Source organism: Enhydra lutris, unplaced genomic scaffold (assembly GCF_002288905.1).
Source record: "Enhydra lutris kenyoni isolate GAN:26980312 unplaced genomic scaffold, ASM228890v2 scaffoldscaffold1, whole genome shotgun sequence".
NCBI classification, from domain to species: Eukaryota; Metazoa; Chordata; class Mammalia; order Carnivora; family Mustelidae; genus Enhydra; species Enhydra lutris.
The window spans coordinates 3,939,464-3,955,599 of NW_019154085.1; the positions used below are offsets into that span (position 1 = coordinate 3,939,464).

At 42.8% G+C, this 16,136-nt stretch overlaps 1 protein-coding gene across 1 annotated transcript in view; it reads right to left on the reverse strand.

The window, feature by feature from the left end:
* The window catches only part of LOC111141082 (signal transducer and activator of transcription 4), a 91,171-nt gene extending 75,623 nt beyond the window's left edge, over positions 1-15,548 (reverse strand). Inside the window, exons 1-3 of the mRNA XM_022493418.1 lie at positions 15,436-15,548; positions 12,415-12,543; positions 10,769-10,913 (exon numbers count right to left, since the gene is read on the reverse strand). Of these exons, the coding sequence (XP_022349126.1) occupies positions 10,769-10,913; positions 12,415-12,542 (273 nt within the window). The 5' untranslated portion in view covers position 12,543; positions 15,436-15,548. The remainder of the gene's footprint in view (positions 1-10,768; positions 10,914-12,414; positions 12,544-15,435) is intronic.
* Between the last annotated feature and the right edge of the window lie 588 nt (positions 15,549-16,136).

A 16,136-nucleotide genomic window follows, 5' to 3' on the forward strand; every position in this document is an offset into this window, starting at 1 on the left:
ATCAAGTCTCTCTCTCTCTCTCTCTGTCTCTATCTCTACCTCTTTCTCTGGAAAGACTTTTTATTGTCCAGGGAAAGAAATACAAGGATCTAAAGGAGATGATGTGATGAGCTGATGGTGTGTTGAGCCACAGAGAACCAATGAGATATTAATTTCTTTCCGAAGTAAACCCCACAGATATGAGGCAAGTTATAAGGATCTGGTAAGTTTGAAAGGCTGCTAACTATTTCTGTTTCTCACTCCCATATCTTTCTACTGAGGCAGAGATCACAGATTAGATGAAAGAAAATAGGAACTTTCTTGAAACCAGACAAAGACTCTTCTCATTTTTTAGCCACCAACATACTTCTTGGCTATCCGTGCCACATTAGTTCTTCATGGTACACTTAGGAGCCCACTCAGCAGCTGAGAGTAAGATCTATGTTCTTGTTGAAAGTAGCCAACCAGAAGATTATGGTAAGAGAGTGCTGAAGACCAACCCTGTGCCAGTACTTGGCTCTGGATCCTCATTTTTGGGAAAAAAAATAGAGGGAGAGATAGGTATCATTTGGGCAAATCTTTTGCCTTTCAGTCATCTCTGGAAAAGGTAGTAATGGAAGCCTGGACAGTGTGTGGTGGTTAGTGTGAAAACCAACTTCTTTTCCAATTATGAACATTTCATTGGTAAGTTAAAATGGATACCTGTGAGGTGGCTTGGATCAGTTAAAGGCAATCACTCGATGTCTATGAACTAAAATGAGTATCTACTAAGTTTAGATATCTACTTGATCATTACTCAAACCACAACTTAAAATACAAACATGAGTTTGTTTCAAGATGACAATTGGTGTCTAACTGCTGACAAGTGGATTTGTTTTGTCCCAATCTGCATGCTTTTGTTTATTACACCATCTTCCGCAGAATGTACGTAAAAGTGTTTCAAAAAGCAAATGTTTGCAGTAACAAGTTTTATGAACTGTCTTGGTTTTGGTTAAGTATCTTTTTGGAAAGCTTCCAGATCACAATGGATTTAGACCAGAAGAGACGGCTTTCCTGTGGGCATTCATCTTCATGTGATAGGGACAACTAACTAAAATAGAAAACTTAAACAAAACAAAACAAAACAAAAACACAAAACCTGTTGGCAGAATGACACAATTCTCCTACTTTTAAAATGAATATCTGCCCTATTTTTTCTTCACAACCACCACGACACTCCCAGCAAACCACGGGATAATAAAAGTCAACATGTGACTCAAGACATCCTGATATCCTCTTTCTCAGCTAACATCTGTGTCCCCACCACTTTCCCAGTGGCATGGTTAGTCATCACACTACAGGCTGTAGGAATTCATTTTCCTTCCTGGTCGCGGCTGCTTGCTCTGGGGTTGGCAGCTCCTCTCTCAACTTCTGCTATCGTCCATCAGGCCAGTGGAGTCACAAGCTACGTGGAGTTCCCAGGCAGCTCCTGGACATGGATGATTATGTGGACTTCCCGTTTCCCAAACCAAGCGTTGGACTTGACCTCTCATCGTCCAAACACTTTAGCTTTTGTTTACCTTTGGCACATGACAGCTAGTTTGTGCGTTAAGAAAAATAAAATGTTTCCAGTCTCTGGCTCAGTTCTCTAAATTCAAATGATTTGAGGAAAGGAAATATAGGGGCAGGAATGAGAATAGAAATACTTTCAACCTTAGGAGAATTATCTAATATTTCTTTGCCTATATTAGACAAGGGGCAGGTCGTCCTAGACAGAAAACTAGCTCTGGATATGTTTTCAGTGAAAACATATATTTACACCACATTTTGGCTTAAAAACCTTGGATTGCTCCCCATTGCAGAAGTCCAAAAAGATCAGCATGGCTCTCAAGACCCTCATATAACGTCCTCTTAATGCTTTGAATGCCTAGCTAGTTTGAAAATAGGCATTCTCTCATGTTCCTACACGGGTTTTTTTTTTTTCCTTCTCCATATATGATTCCCTTTCTTCCCTTCTCTTCTCTTCACAGTCCTGAATCATCCTTCTAGAAACAGCTTAAATGTTCCCAACTTTGCCAATTATGATTGCAGATACTCCTCTCATGGTGCTTACCCCACTGAATTATAAATATTTATTTGTACTTTTGTCCCCACTCTAAATTGCAAGCTTTTCGAACATCTATACCCTCCTCACCTTGTATGTTCAGCAATCAATAGAGCCTGATGTTAAAATTCATAGGATGAAGCCAATATTCAGTCAACAAACATCTATGGACGAGATACAGTATACCCCAAAGCAAATTATATGAACCTCACTCTCAAAAACCCAAATTGTCATTCAGAATAAAAAAAAACCCATATGTGCACTAGACACAAAGTCATTATTACATAAAGAAACTCTGGAATACACTTCAAAGAGAAGTAGAATTCAGAGAAAGGACGAATCACTATGGACTCAAGTAATAAACTGGTAGAGAAGATGGTAAGGAGGGAGACCAATCCGGGCAGCCTTGGATAAGAGAAGAGAAAGGCTTGGAGGAACACACACAAAAGGATTCATGAATGGACTTTCGGTGGGTGGGACCTTGGGCTGATCATGCTGGATTCCATTTTAGTGTCAAGCACACGGGACAAGGGATGGCGATGCACACCGTCCACCTTCTGTTGTCTATTCCAACTTCCACAAACAACAAAACCTCGACAAATAATTCCCTCTCCATCTTCAACAGCACAATCTGCAGGTCTCCAAGTTTCTGAGATAGAAGCATTGTGACACTGGCACGCGGTCATTAGCTCAGATGAAGACAGAGCTGGGGTGTGTGTGCAGGGGGCTTGGGGAAGGAACGGTGAGTGAATGCCAAACTGGCTGCCACCATGGGCAGCAGATGACGTGCATAGTTGAACCCTCCACTCAGCTCTTTCAGAGTTAACACCAACTGGCGACACCGGGTTGTTTTCAGGTCAGAGGTTGAGGTCACCCCTTCACGTTTCTTTACATGTGGTATACAGAGGGGAAGGAAGAGGAGTGAACTGAGAAAGTAGCAGGAGTGAGAAGGTAAGATCTGGCAAATTCAGAGCAGATCAGCAGTTAAAGCTTTTTTTTTTTCCCCCTCTCTTCATACTGCAAAAACTTTTCTAATCCTCTACCTTGTCATGTCAAAAATCTCACTTCACCTGATACTCGGGGCCAACTACAGGATTTTTGCAGCCCGGGTGAGAAGGAACTCACCATCCTCTCAACTTTCGAGGAGCTTTCAGCTCTAGCCCATATTTTTGCTCAGGCAAACCCGAACGAGAAACCCTTTGAGGAGGAGGCCATGGCGAAGCAGAGAGCAGAACTTGTGAGATGTGGCTACACTTGCAAGCACCCCCTCACCCACGGGGCCTAAAACACTTATTAACAGAATAGTTACCCTGGTCGGTAAAAAATGCCTCGTGGGTTGTGGGATTGTTAACCACAGAGTTAACGCCAAAACCCTGAACACAGCTTTCTAATTGATGGAGAATTTTTTTTCTATTATCAGACAAGCTTGCTGATGCCTGCTTCCCCTTACTTCCCAAACACTAGTTTTTGAGGAATGGCCACAGAAGGTCCTCTAAGTTAAAAACCAGAACATAGGAGGTGTGAATTGTATAGACTCTAGGCTTCATGACTTCCTCCAATAACATCACTAGTACTTAAAATGTGACCAGTAACAGAGCAAGGACTTATTCAATATTTACTGACCGAATAATAAGATTGCTATGTAATATTTATAAAAGACAAGCCCAGCACAAAGTGACAGAGAAAGTATGAAAATGAATAGATGAATTCATTTACCACTTGGAAAATGGTGACAAAAGAAAACCACACCACAAATTTCAAGATGAAAAACAGTAAGTGGATTGAAGAAGGATATTTTAAATTGTTTTTTTAAAATTTGGTTCACCAACATTGTCTTGCATCCATACTCCCCTCGACATAGTAAATATTTATTTATTTATTTGACAGACATAGAAATCACAAGTAGGCAGAAGTAGGCAGAGAGGCAGGCAGAGAGAGAGGGAGAAGCAGGCTCCCCGCCAAGCAGAGCGCCCAATGCGGGCTTGATTTCAGGACCCCAGGATCATGACCCGAGTCAAAGGCAGAGGCCCAACCCACTGAACCACCCAGGAGCCCCTGGAGTGAGCTTTTTAAATCAGAGAGAAGTTGATGTTATACCCCTGCTCAAACCTGTCAATGGCTTCTGTTACACTCAGAATAAGATTTGGATTCCTTACCAAGGCTCCCCTGAGCTTCTCTACAAGACAGCTCTCACACACCTCTTTGATCTCATCATGTCTTGTAATTTCATATTTTAGATGCAATCCGCAATTTGTCTAATAACTGTTGAGTTTTGTCCACTTAGGAGACATTATTTGGATTTTTTTTCTGATACCTCATTTTATGCTTTCAACTTTTTTTTACAGATTCTAATTTTTTTTTATTCTTTTGATTTCTTCTGCACTCTATTTTCACTTGTAGTGGTACTTTTGAAATTTTACCATGCATGCATAATATCTGTGTTCAATTTCCTTCAGTAGCATCTATGTGGTGAATTTTCAATTTTGCATAATAGTTTAGCTGGGTATAGAATTTTAAGTTGAGGGATATTTTATGCCAGCTCTGTGAAGACATTTATTCTACTATTTTCTCGTTTCTGTTTTAAATTAGCTTTGTTTGCCTCTCATTTCTGTGTAGGTAATAAATTTGTTCTCTCTTGTTACTTTTTGGATCTTTTCTTTCCTTCTGGTGTCCTTCATGCTTGAGATCTATATTTCTAGAATCCGAGAATGTATGACAGTCCCCAGTGCAGCTCCTACTTGCAGTTAAAAATTTTTTTGTGATTCTATAATTTCTTCTAATGGGATGAGCTTACCTATGCAATTAAAAGTCTGTTCCATTTTACCTAGCATTTCTATGCATTTTTGTTTGTACAGTTTTTAAATTTATCTAGAAATTATAAGTCAATACTGAAATTATGGACTATTTCAAAATGAACAGTAAAAAGACTACATATTAAGTCTGTTCTATTTTATCTAGCATTTCTATGCATTTTTGTTTGAACAATTTTTAAATTTATCTAGAAATTATAAGTCAATACTGAAATTATGGACTATTTCAAAATGAACAGTAAAAAGACTACATATTAAAGTACATTACGTACTTCTCAAAAGTATATAAGTTCATTTATAAGAAAAAAAGAGAAAGGCTCAAAATAAATAAAGCACTTGAATAAAGTAGTTAGAAAAAGAAGAAAAAATTAAACTGAAGAAGTAAGACAGATACACCCCCAGATTGGTATGTGATATATGACCACTACAAGTATGTACAAAGATATGGAGCCAGGGCTCTTACCCAAATAGGAGAGTGTAAACTGGTATCACCATTTTGGAAAACAATCTTGGCATTACCTAGCACAAGTAGAGATGTACATACTCCATGATTCAGCAATTCCACTCCTAGGTATTGATCCTAGAGAATTTCATGCATGTTTCATGCACCACACAGCACACACAAGAACATTCAGTCCAACATCAGTCCAACATTGTTTCAAGTAGTGAATGAATACTAGAAGTAACCCACATGCACATTGACAGTACAATGGATAAGTCATGATATCTTCACACAATGGAATACTATGTAGCAATGAAAATGAATAAACTACAGCTGTACACATCAACCCGGATCAATATTAGGAACAAGATTAAGTGAAGAAAGAAAATTATCAAGAATAAATATACTTTGATCCCATTTATGTAAGATTCAGTAACTTGCAAATGTATACACTGTGTTTACCAAGGATACCCACATATGTGGTAAAACTATAACAAAAACGAAGAGATGGAGAAATGCAAAAATTAGATTCGTGGTTACTCTGGATGGGCAGAAAGCAGAGTGGAGTTGGAGACGGGGCACAGGAGACTCTAAGATTCTGGTAACCACTGGATACGAAGTGTCAACAGCCAGTCTTCCATTTGCATACGTATGTATAGATATCTGGAATGGCACTCACCAAATATTAATGTTGTTATATGTAGGCAGTAGATTTTGGATTATCTCATACGGTCTTTGCCTTTTTTCTGTATTACTTTAATTTTTTATTATGAATATGTGCCATTTTAATTATTATTATTATTTTTTTTTAGAGAGAGTGCCCACATACATACACGGGGAGGGAGGAACAGAGAGAGAAGAGAGAAAATTTTAAGCAGACTCCACAACACAGGACTCAAGCCCCTGACCCTGAGCTCATGACTTGAGCCAAAATCAAGAGTCAGACGCTTAACCAGCTGAGCCACCCAGGTGCCCCCATTTTAATTTTTTAAATGTCATTCTGAGGGAGAAAGAAGAAAGTTCTTATAAATCTGCATATTTGTGTCTCCTTAATTCATATGTTGAAGTCCTTACCCCTAATGTGATGCTATTAGGAGGTGAAACCTCTGGTAGGTGATTAAGTCATAAGGGTAGAGCCCTCACGAATGGGATTAGCATCTTTACAGAAGATAACCTAGAGAGTTCCCTCCCCACTATGCCAACCTGAGGTCCTGTGAAAAGACAGCTGTCTCTGAACCAGAAAGCTGAATCAGACACCGAATCTGCCAGCACCTTGAACTTCCTTGCCTCCAGAACTGTGAGAAGTAAATGTCTCTTATTTCAAATCTACCTAATCAATTGTATTTACAGCAGCCTCAGCAGGGAAAGATACAGTGAGGAAGATGAATAAGGAGGAGTCTTGTGATAGAAAGCCCAAGAACAAAGATCTAGCAATCAAGCTCCTACATATTTACCCAAATGGGTTGAAAACTCATGCCCATCCAAAAATCTGCACATGAATGTTAATATCAGTTTTATTCATAATTGCTAAAAATGGATCAACAACAAACTATAGTACATACATACAGGAGAATATTGTTCAGTGATAATAAGAAATGAGCTCTCAAGTTACAAAGAGACATGCTTAAAAGCATATTATTAAGTGAAAAAAGCCAATCTGAAAAGTCTCCAGACTGTATGGTTCCAACTATATGACAGTCTGGAAAAAGCAGAATAGAGAAAAACTATAAAGATCAGTGGTTGCCAGGAGTTTGGGGTAAGGAAGGGAAGGATGAACTAGTAGAGCAGAGGAGATTTTAGGGCAGTAAACCTGAAATGGTGGATATATGACATTATGCATTTGTCAAAACCCATATAAGTGGACAGCACCAAGAGAAAGCCTTCATGTAATAAGTTAATAATAATGAATCACAATAGGTTCATCAATTGTAACAGATGTACTACAGTAATGCAAGATGTTTCTAATAGGGGGCACTGGGGAGAGGCAGGTAGAGTGGGAGTATAAGGAAACTTTCTGTACCTTTGCTCAACTTTTCTATAAATCCAAAACTGCTCTAAAAAAATAGTCTATTGGTTTAGGGGCGCCTGGGTGGCTCACTTGGTAAGCATCTGCCTTCAGCTCAGGTCATGATCCCAGGATCCTGAGAACGAGCCCCACATTGGGCTCCCTGCTCGGCAGGAAGCCTGCTTCTCCCTCTCCCACTGCCCCTACTTGTGTTTCCTCCCTCTCTGTGTCTCTCTCTGTCTTAAAAAAAAAAAAAAAAAAAAAAAAATCTTAAAAAAAAAAGAAAAATAGTCTATTGGTTTAAAAAAGAAAAAAAAGCCCAAGAATAAGGCATAGCATTCTTGCAATATCTAGGGCAGGTGTTTCTTTTTAGTAAATCCTAAGCTTACCATATTCTTTAGAATTTTTTAATGCTTCTAACACCCCTGGGGTAATATACGAGTGTGGTTCTCCTCCCACTGCTGAGGAAACTGAGACAAGAGAGTGTCCACATCTTGCCCTGGGCTGTACGGCAAGTGCTTCCGAGTGTCAGGATTCAGCCTGAAGTAGTCCTTGCTCCTGGCCTTGACCTGACCCTGCCTCCTCTTAAAAGGGCAAAGGTGAGCTGGACATCAGTGTTCAACTGGATGTTGAAACTGAAGACCTCAGCTGCTTTGTAAAGAACTAAAACAAATCTGCTTTACGCTGGTTTAATTCCCCTGGAACTTTATTGTTTGCTCTTTTGTGCTATAATAGTTAACACGGATTGCATTTAAAATCTCAGAGGATGGAAACGTTCAAACCAGACAAGCACAGTGTCAACGGTCTTTTGATAGGAGTTTTTTTTCTCTTTTAATTCTTGGGGAAGCGGGAGATATTTTTATCAAAAAGACATTAAAAAAAACAAAATAAACAAGAGTAGGAATATGATATATTAAAAAGAAACATAAAATGCAGGTTTGTTTAGGTCTACAACCATAGTTGACAATGTTCTTTATTACTATTTTTTATTGTATTCTGAATTAATACAAACACCCGAGAAATATAGCTTATAAAATGAAGGAAAGAGCAACTCTTTGGTCAGTTCAAAATATCTTAAGCAACCAAACTGTTTTTTGAGTTCCTCGTTTGCAGGAGAACCACAGTGGGTATCAGAGGGTGTAGGGAGGTCAAAAAAGGAGGTCAGGCTTTCACTTCAAAGAGCTTGTGACCTGCTTAGATATATCCAGCACAAAGGAGATACTGGTTATCTTGCGACCCACGACCCGTGAAGGAGGATGAAGATTTCCTTGAGCCACTGGGACATCCACAGGTCCTCCAGGAAAGACTGGGAGCTGGGCTGGCGTGAGAGGGATGGCATTACATCCTTAGCCATGGAGGCAGGCTCAGAGCCTTTGAAGAGTGAGTTTGGTAGTTTGGGACTAGGAGGTCTATTCTTCTGGGGCAAGGATGTCGAGGAGCTTGGGGAAGTTTGTTGGGAAGGGTCTACAGAGGTAAGATGCTGGAGGGCCAGTGACAAACACAGAAGAGCTTTTGCTTGAGCCAAAATGTGAATGCAGTTTCTTGAACTCCCTCAAAATCTTATCTCCAACCCCCCCAACCAAAATGGGCTGTAAGTTTACCCTTGATTTCACCTAAGAAAATCCTGTTCTTTTACCCATCAACAACAAAAACCATTTATTGGAAGCCTACTTTTTTTTTTTTTTTTTTGCCAGAATAAAAACTCCAGCCTTCCTCAGAATCCCAAAAAATAAATAAGGTTCATTCCCACTTACACGAAAAGATGTGACATTGAGAAAGATTAAGTGATTGCCCAAGGTCACATTTGAGAATTTTAAACTTCAGAATTTCCAGATACCATGCGTCATTCATTTTACCCATCTGTGTCCCTCCAGCCAAGTGACCTTAGGACCTTTGCTTCTAGGCCAGATAACTATGACTGATACGCACACACACACACAATACACAATACACACACACACACACACACACACACACACACACACACACGTTTTTATTTTAGGCTTTGGGGGCCAATCTCTGCCACCAAAGCACAAAAGCAGCCTGAGTCAGTATGTAAATGAAGGGGCGTGGCTGTGTTCCGCTAAAATACAAAAATTTGAATTTCGTGGAATTTTCATGTAACAAACTTATTTATTTTATTTTTATTCTTTGTCAACCAGGTAAAACTGTAACAACCATTCTCAGTCATGGGCCCTCAAACAGGCAGGGACTTACTCACATTTGACCTGTGAGGAGCAATAGCCCACTGTTGTTTTAAGTTCATTGATCGGAGCCCTAAGCTAATGAAGCCAAGGTTAAATGTCTTATCTGTGTAAGAGATGCTTGCTTTATGCTGTGAAAAATCCCGTTTTGTTGGCAACAAGCTATTCTCCTACCTGGGCCACGTGTTTTGCAAATCTGTAGGGGATTACAAGGGCAAAGACAGCTCAGTACAATTCATGCAGTAGGAAAAACAACATATATTTCCCTCCCACAAATGCTAGTAACTTCCAGCACACTTCTATGATATTCTAGGTAAAATTTTCTAAAAATGTGTTCATTATAACTTTGGGGTTTTAAGAATGCCTCACTGAGAGATGGCACATGCACTTTCCATGTTGTCTAATACATTGGATAGACACTCAGGAAATAACACAGCAATTCACGTTCGGACTTCAGTATGTATATTAGTGCCTCTGAGTTTAACTCAGTATTAGCCTGCCCTTAATTCTCTAGATCCTTGTTTCACTCCCATTCATTCATACATCCCTGTAATCCATGAATATTACACTCTGCTACATATCCAGTCTTGTGGTGGGTGCTGGGAATTCAAAGCTGAATATTAAAGTCCCCAGTTTGGGGGAGAAGACAAACACATAGAAATTCCACCCATAAAGGCTATACTAAGTGCCACGGTACAGATGTGTTGCAGATGTTGCGAGAACACAGACCGCAGATGGAAGAGCTTTGCCTGGGCAAACTTTTGGGGAGCTAGAGGCTGGAGATCTAGAGCTAGGGGCCAGAGAGTACCAAGGAATCTTTTGGAGGAGGTAAGATGTGAGCCAAATCCGGAAGGATACATACAACAGTGAGGCCTCCGTCTAAGATGGGGCAATACCAACTAAGTTGTTACTCGAGAGAGGAAGGCAAGAGAGGATGAGCCGTGAACATATAATCTTTGAAATCCTTATTCCAGCATTGTCAGATTTGAACACAACTAGTCAACGGTCACAAGAAAATCACACACGTCCTCCCATTTCTCCCATGTACAGTGTATTTTGGTTCAAAATTTCATGAAAAACAAACATGAATTAATAAGATAAAATAGAGCATGAAATGATAAGAGAATTCACATTTTCCCTCTTAAATCTGAACTGAAAATAATATAAGGGTACATATTTGATTTTTTAGCTGAGTTTAAGACACATAAATCAAAACATTTTTGAAAAAATAGAATGCATTCTCACCTGAAGAACTTTCCTAATTCTTTTCAGATTGTGTATCAAGAGCAGGTTTTTCTCTTTGGAAACGCGACCTAACTGTTCATCCAGTTGTATTAGCAAGTTTTGAAGAAGAATTGTTGCCATGGTTTCATTGTTGGAAGCCGCCTCCCTAAAAAACAAAAGTGTTATTGCACAGCAGGAAACAACTTGGTAAAATGTCTACTATTTTACCATACAAATTTTAAAAGAGATCAATCTATTCCACAGTGACAAGCATTTAAAGGCTTTTACAAATTAAATTGTATACATCAAAGTAGACTCAACATCACTGATCATTGGGGAAATGCAAGTCAAAACGTGACCTACCACTTCATACCCCTTCAAATGGCTTTTACTGAAAACCCTACACGACAAGTGTTGGTGAGGTTGTGGAGAGACTGGGACCCCTTCCACAGCCACTGCAGAAAACAGGATGGAGATTTTTCAAAATATAAACAGAAAATTACACACAGCAATTCCCCTTCTGGGTAGATCCTCGAAAGAATTAAAGGCAAGACCTTGAACGGATATTTGTACATCAGCGTTCTTATCAGCTTTATTCACAATAGCCACAAGGTAGGAACGATTCCAACATTCATCGGTAGATGAATAAACAAAATGTGGCACATCTATAATAGAATATCTTTCGGCCTTAAAAAGAGAAGGAAATTCTGATTCACGCTACATAAATGAATCTTGAAAAAACATGGTAAGTGAAATACTTCAGCCACAGAAGCGCACATATTGTGTGATTACATTGACGTGAAGTGCCTAGAGTAGTCACAGGCAGAGAGAAGGAAAAGAGAAGGGGGGTTGCCAGGCCTGGGGTAGAGAGAGTGAAGAGCTCTTGGCTAATGAGGGCAGAGTTTCAGTTTGAGGAGGTGAAACAGTTCTGGAGACAGACGGTGGTGATGGTTGTGCGGCAAGGGAAATGTGCATGATGCCCCAAAACTGTACACAGTTTATAACAAATGGTTAAAATGGTAAATGTTATGTTATGTATATTTTATCACAGTAAGAGAGAGGACCACTCAAAACAAACAAAAAAAATAATTGTACAATATAAACAGAGCTTTAAAAAATGATTTTAAAACATAGTAAGAAAAAATATTTACATTGAGACTATAAATTGAAAATTGAGATAAACCATAGGTTCATTTTGTGGCTTTTTTTTTTTTAAGATTGTATTTATTTATTTGACAGAGATCACAAGTAGGCAGAGAGGCAGGCAGAGAAAGAGGGGGAAAGCAGGCTCCCTGCTGAGCAGAGAGCCCGATGTGAGGCTTGATCCCAGGACCCTGAGATCATGACCTGAGCTGAAGGCAGAGGCTTAACCCACTGAGCCACACAGGTACCTCATGGCTTTTTAATATTTAGAAATTACTGGGATTTGGGCTTACCAAAAAACCAAGGCCCTAGCAGCATTTAGTTTTCATCTACAACAGATGAAACCAGAAAGAACAATGATTCTCTTCCTTTGAGGAAGTTTTCCAAATGCTTGAAGAAAATTCTTTATCTGAAAGAATGCATCTCCGGAGTCAAAAGCAGATGAAAGAATGAATTCACAAAGAGAGAGCATAAAGCATTTGTACATCAACCTCTAGGGAAAATACAATAATATTTGATCCTACCAGTCTTGATTTTCAATCCATTGAGCCAACAGATGTCGAATTTCCATAGGAAAGTTGTCATCATAGAATTGATCTACTTGCTCCAAAAATTTGATTTCTAATTGTTGGACTTGATTCCACTGAGACATGCTATAAATGAAGAGGTAGAATTAGAGTTCTAAAATAATGTTAATAACGGTGGTACATGTTTTTCTCCCAAAGATTTTTTTTTTTTGAAAGATTTTATTTATTTGACAGAGAGTGAGGGAAGGAGGGAGAGAGAGAGAGAGAGAGACAGAGACAGAGACAGGGCAAGAGTGAGCACAAGCAGGGGAGAGGCAGAGGGAGAGGGAGAACCAGACTCCTCACTGAGCAGGGAGCCAGATGTGGGGTTTGATCCCAGGAACCTGGGATCATGATCTGAGCCTGAGGCAGATGCTTGACTGACTAAGCCACCCAGGCACCCCTCCCTTAGGTTTCAAACAAAGACAGTGTTGTCCATTAGTTAAATAACTAAAAAAAATTTTCTTTTATAGTCACCTTATATAAGAAAACAGTAAAGAGAAGATGTTTTCAATCCAAAGATAAAGCATCCTCAGCTTTTTCCTAAGTCATAACTAATCAAGGGGAAAAAAGTTCTCTATCCCTAAAGCATGTCCTGCTTTGCTCTAACAGGAACTCCAGAACTCTCTCCAGAAAGCGTTCATCCCCCCAACACCTCCAATCTGTCGCGCGAATCTCTGTTCTCAACAAACTCCTTTCTTACCCCTTGTTCCCTCTGCACTCTTGACTTTGAGCAACCTGAAGGCAAACTGTGCCTTCTCAGACCCGCAGTAGATTTTCTGTGTGAGGAGCACCTCATCCATCCAACTGCCCATCGTTTTTTCTCTGTTTCAGAGTCGCCTGGCTTCCCGAGTCATATTTATATTCCTAGACCTCCAGTCAAATTTGTTCTTAGCTTTATGAAGAGTTTCATGTATGCATTTCTGTGGGCTCTAATTCTTTCAGCTTGAAATCTCTCTGAATCCATACATATTTATGTTTCTCCATGTGATGATCCACTATGACTGCGCAGAGCTTTTAAGGTCAACTTTTAATTAGTCTCTGGTGTGTGACTGACAGTGGTTGAACCCTCAGGTTAACTGAGGAGGAAACCACACTAGGTACGTGTTTGGCAGAGGCACTCACAAAAAAAACAAAAGTATGTGTTTCCCCACCTTATCCTTCTCTCGCCAGTCAGAAGCTTTAGACATTTCCGAACTCAGGGAGATGAATACGACATCTTGAAGTTAGAGTATTTTACCTTTTCCAAAGTCAAAGGTCTGATAGTTTTTTTTTTTTTTTTTTTTTAAAGATTTTATTTATTTATTTGACAGAGAGAGATCACAAGTAGATGGAGAGGCAGGCAGAGAGAGAGAGAGAGAGAGGGAAGCAGGCTCCCTGCTGAGCAGAGAGCCCGACGCGGGACTCGATCCCAGGACCCTGAGATCATGACCTGAGCCGAAGGCAGCGGCTTAACCCACTGAGCCACCCAGGCGCCCCATAAAGGTCTGATAGTTTTATCAGCAGTTTTAGATAAAAGGACAAAACTTTTACATGATGAATCACCATAATACCTCAGCCTGTCTTATAGGTAAGTTTTAAGATTTCCCTTTGCCTATGGAAGGGCATGATAACTGATTTCATGTAGTTCATATCCTTAGGTTTCAAACGGAACCACTCTGGGGCACAGTCTTCCTGATCTAAATCTATAGAGGAACGTTTCGTTAAAAGAAAGAAACTGGGAAAAGAAAGTTTTATTTTCATTTCACTTTGTATCTTGAAGACCTGTACACGCCGCATTCTCGGTGTATTGTTTCTCTCTCAGCAAGTGCTTGTTAAATGAGTGGCCATTCTGATGTGGCTGTGCGCAGGGCAGGTGGAGAGTTAGTTTTACTCCAACTTTAAAAATGAGAAAAAATCCGAGGGACAAGTAAGCAAAATGACTCGTACCCAAGATGCATCGCTCCTAAGGACCCATCTGAGGTCTCCCGAAACCAGACACAGCTGTCTTTGCAGATGCTGGATATCTGTATCCACCTGTCTACATGGGTATCTGCCTGTACCTGTAGATCACACAGAATTGGACCATTTGCTCCCATGCTACCATGACATTGTCCTGCTGTATCCCTGCCCACTTGTTCTCCACAACGGTGAGAGCCCATGAGCTGAAAACACCATTACAATCATTATCGCTATTTTTCTTAAATCCTTGCTGTGATTCGGATGAAAATCTATTTTCCCACTGAGAAGTAACTGGACGGAACCTGTCCCGGAGCTCGGTTCATTACTCCCAGGACCTGGGTCCACCTCCCAGAGAGCGGAACTTGAGGCTGAAGACGGGAAGGGTAAGGGGTGCGGCCCAGGGCCCTCCTCTCTGTTGAAGCCTCTAGAAAGGCCTTTATTCCTTCCTCTCCCTTCCTTGCGCTCTACGGGGTCCGCCCTCCGGGGCCACTTCTCCCACCACAGGAAGACGACAGCGCGTGTCTTTGGACACCGGGTCCTGCCTGTCGTCGTTGAACGTCCGGCCTAGGTAAAGGGGCATTTCGTCCTGTCGTCTGGGAGCTGACAGGGCCACGCGGGCTCTGTGACTTGCACAGGAGAGGACATGCCCTCAGTGTCCCTCCTCCTCATCCAAGCCGCAGCCACCGGCCACCCCAGTTCCGGGTTTCCCCGGACCCAGGCGCCCCGTCCGCTGCCCGGCCCGCGGCTCCGAGGAGCCGCCTGAGACGCGGGGGTCCCTTCCCGGGGACACGCGTCCGCATCGCCACCGGCGTCCCTCCCGCCGCGGATCCGGGGGCTGAGCGCCGAGTGTCCCCGACACCTGCGCCGCCTGCGCCGCCTGCGCCGGGGCGTCCGTGACCTCGTGCCCTCGGGGCCGCGGAGGACCCGCCGGGCGCAGCGACCCAGGGCGCAGCGACCGTCCCGGCGCAGCCCCGCGGCCCGCACAGCGCGTCCGGCCCGCGGCCCGGGAAGCGACGCCAGGCGGAGGCCGCCCCTTACCTGGCTCCGCGGCCGTCCCGTCGGCGTCCGGCCCCGAGTCGGCGTCGCCCTCAGCGTCCCCGGGATGGAGCCGCTGACGCCATTGTCGAGGCGGCATTTGCATGTCCCCTCCCACGGGAGGCTTTCCTGTGCGTCAGAGCCAGAGTCCCGGGACTTCACGGGGTCGGGTCCCGCCCACTCCCCGAGCCGGACGCGCGGGCCGCGGGCGGTGGGCCACGGGGGGACACACGCCCCTTTCCTCCGGGAGCCGCAGCTGAGACCACCCCTGGGACTTACGTGCCCGGAGCTTCCCGCCTCCCGCGCCCAGGCCTCTCCCCCTGGAGGGACGGGGCGCCGGGACCCAAATACCAAACTCTCCGACCTCCCGGGGCTCCGGGTCCTGCAGGGGCGGCTCGCGGGGAGCAGGACAGCCTCGCGGGAGGTCCGGGCCGGCTGCGGGCTCACTCCGGCCCCCGCGCACCCCGCACGCTCCGTCCCACGCGCCCGCCGCCGCGCCCCTGGTTGCCGCGGGCCGCTCGTCCCCTGTGACACGCGCCTGTTCTAGAAGCCCAGAGCCGAGGGCGCCTTCGTCTCAGCTGGTTCTGGCGCCTCTGTCAGACCTGAGGACGCGGAGGCCCGGCGAGGTGGCCGGAGTCAGCCGGGAGTCAGCGCCTCAGCGCGGGTCGGAGACCGGGGTTCGCACGCCCTCCGCCGTGGTCTTC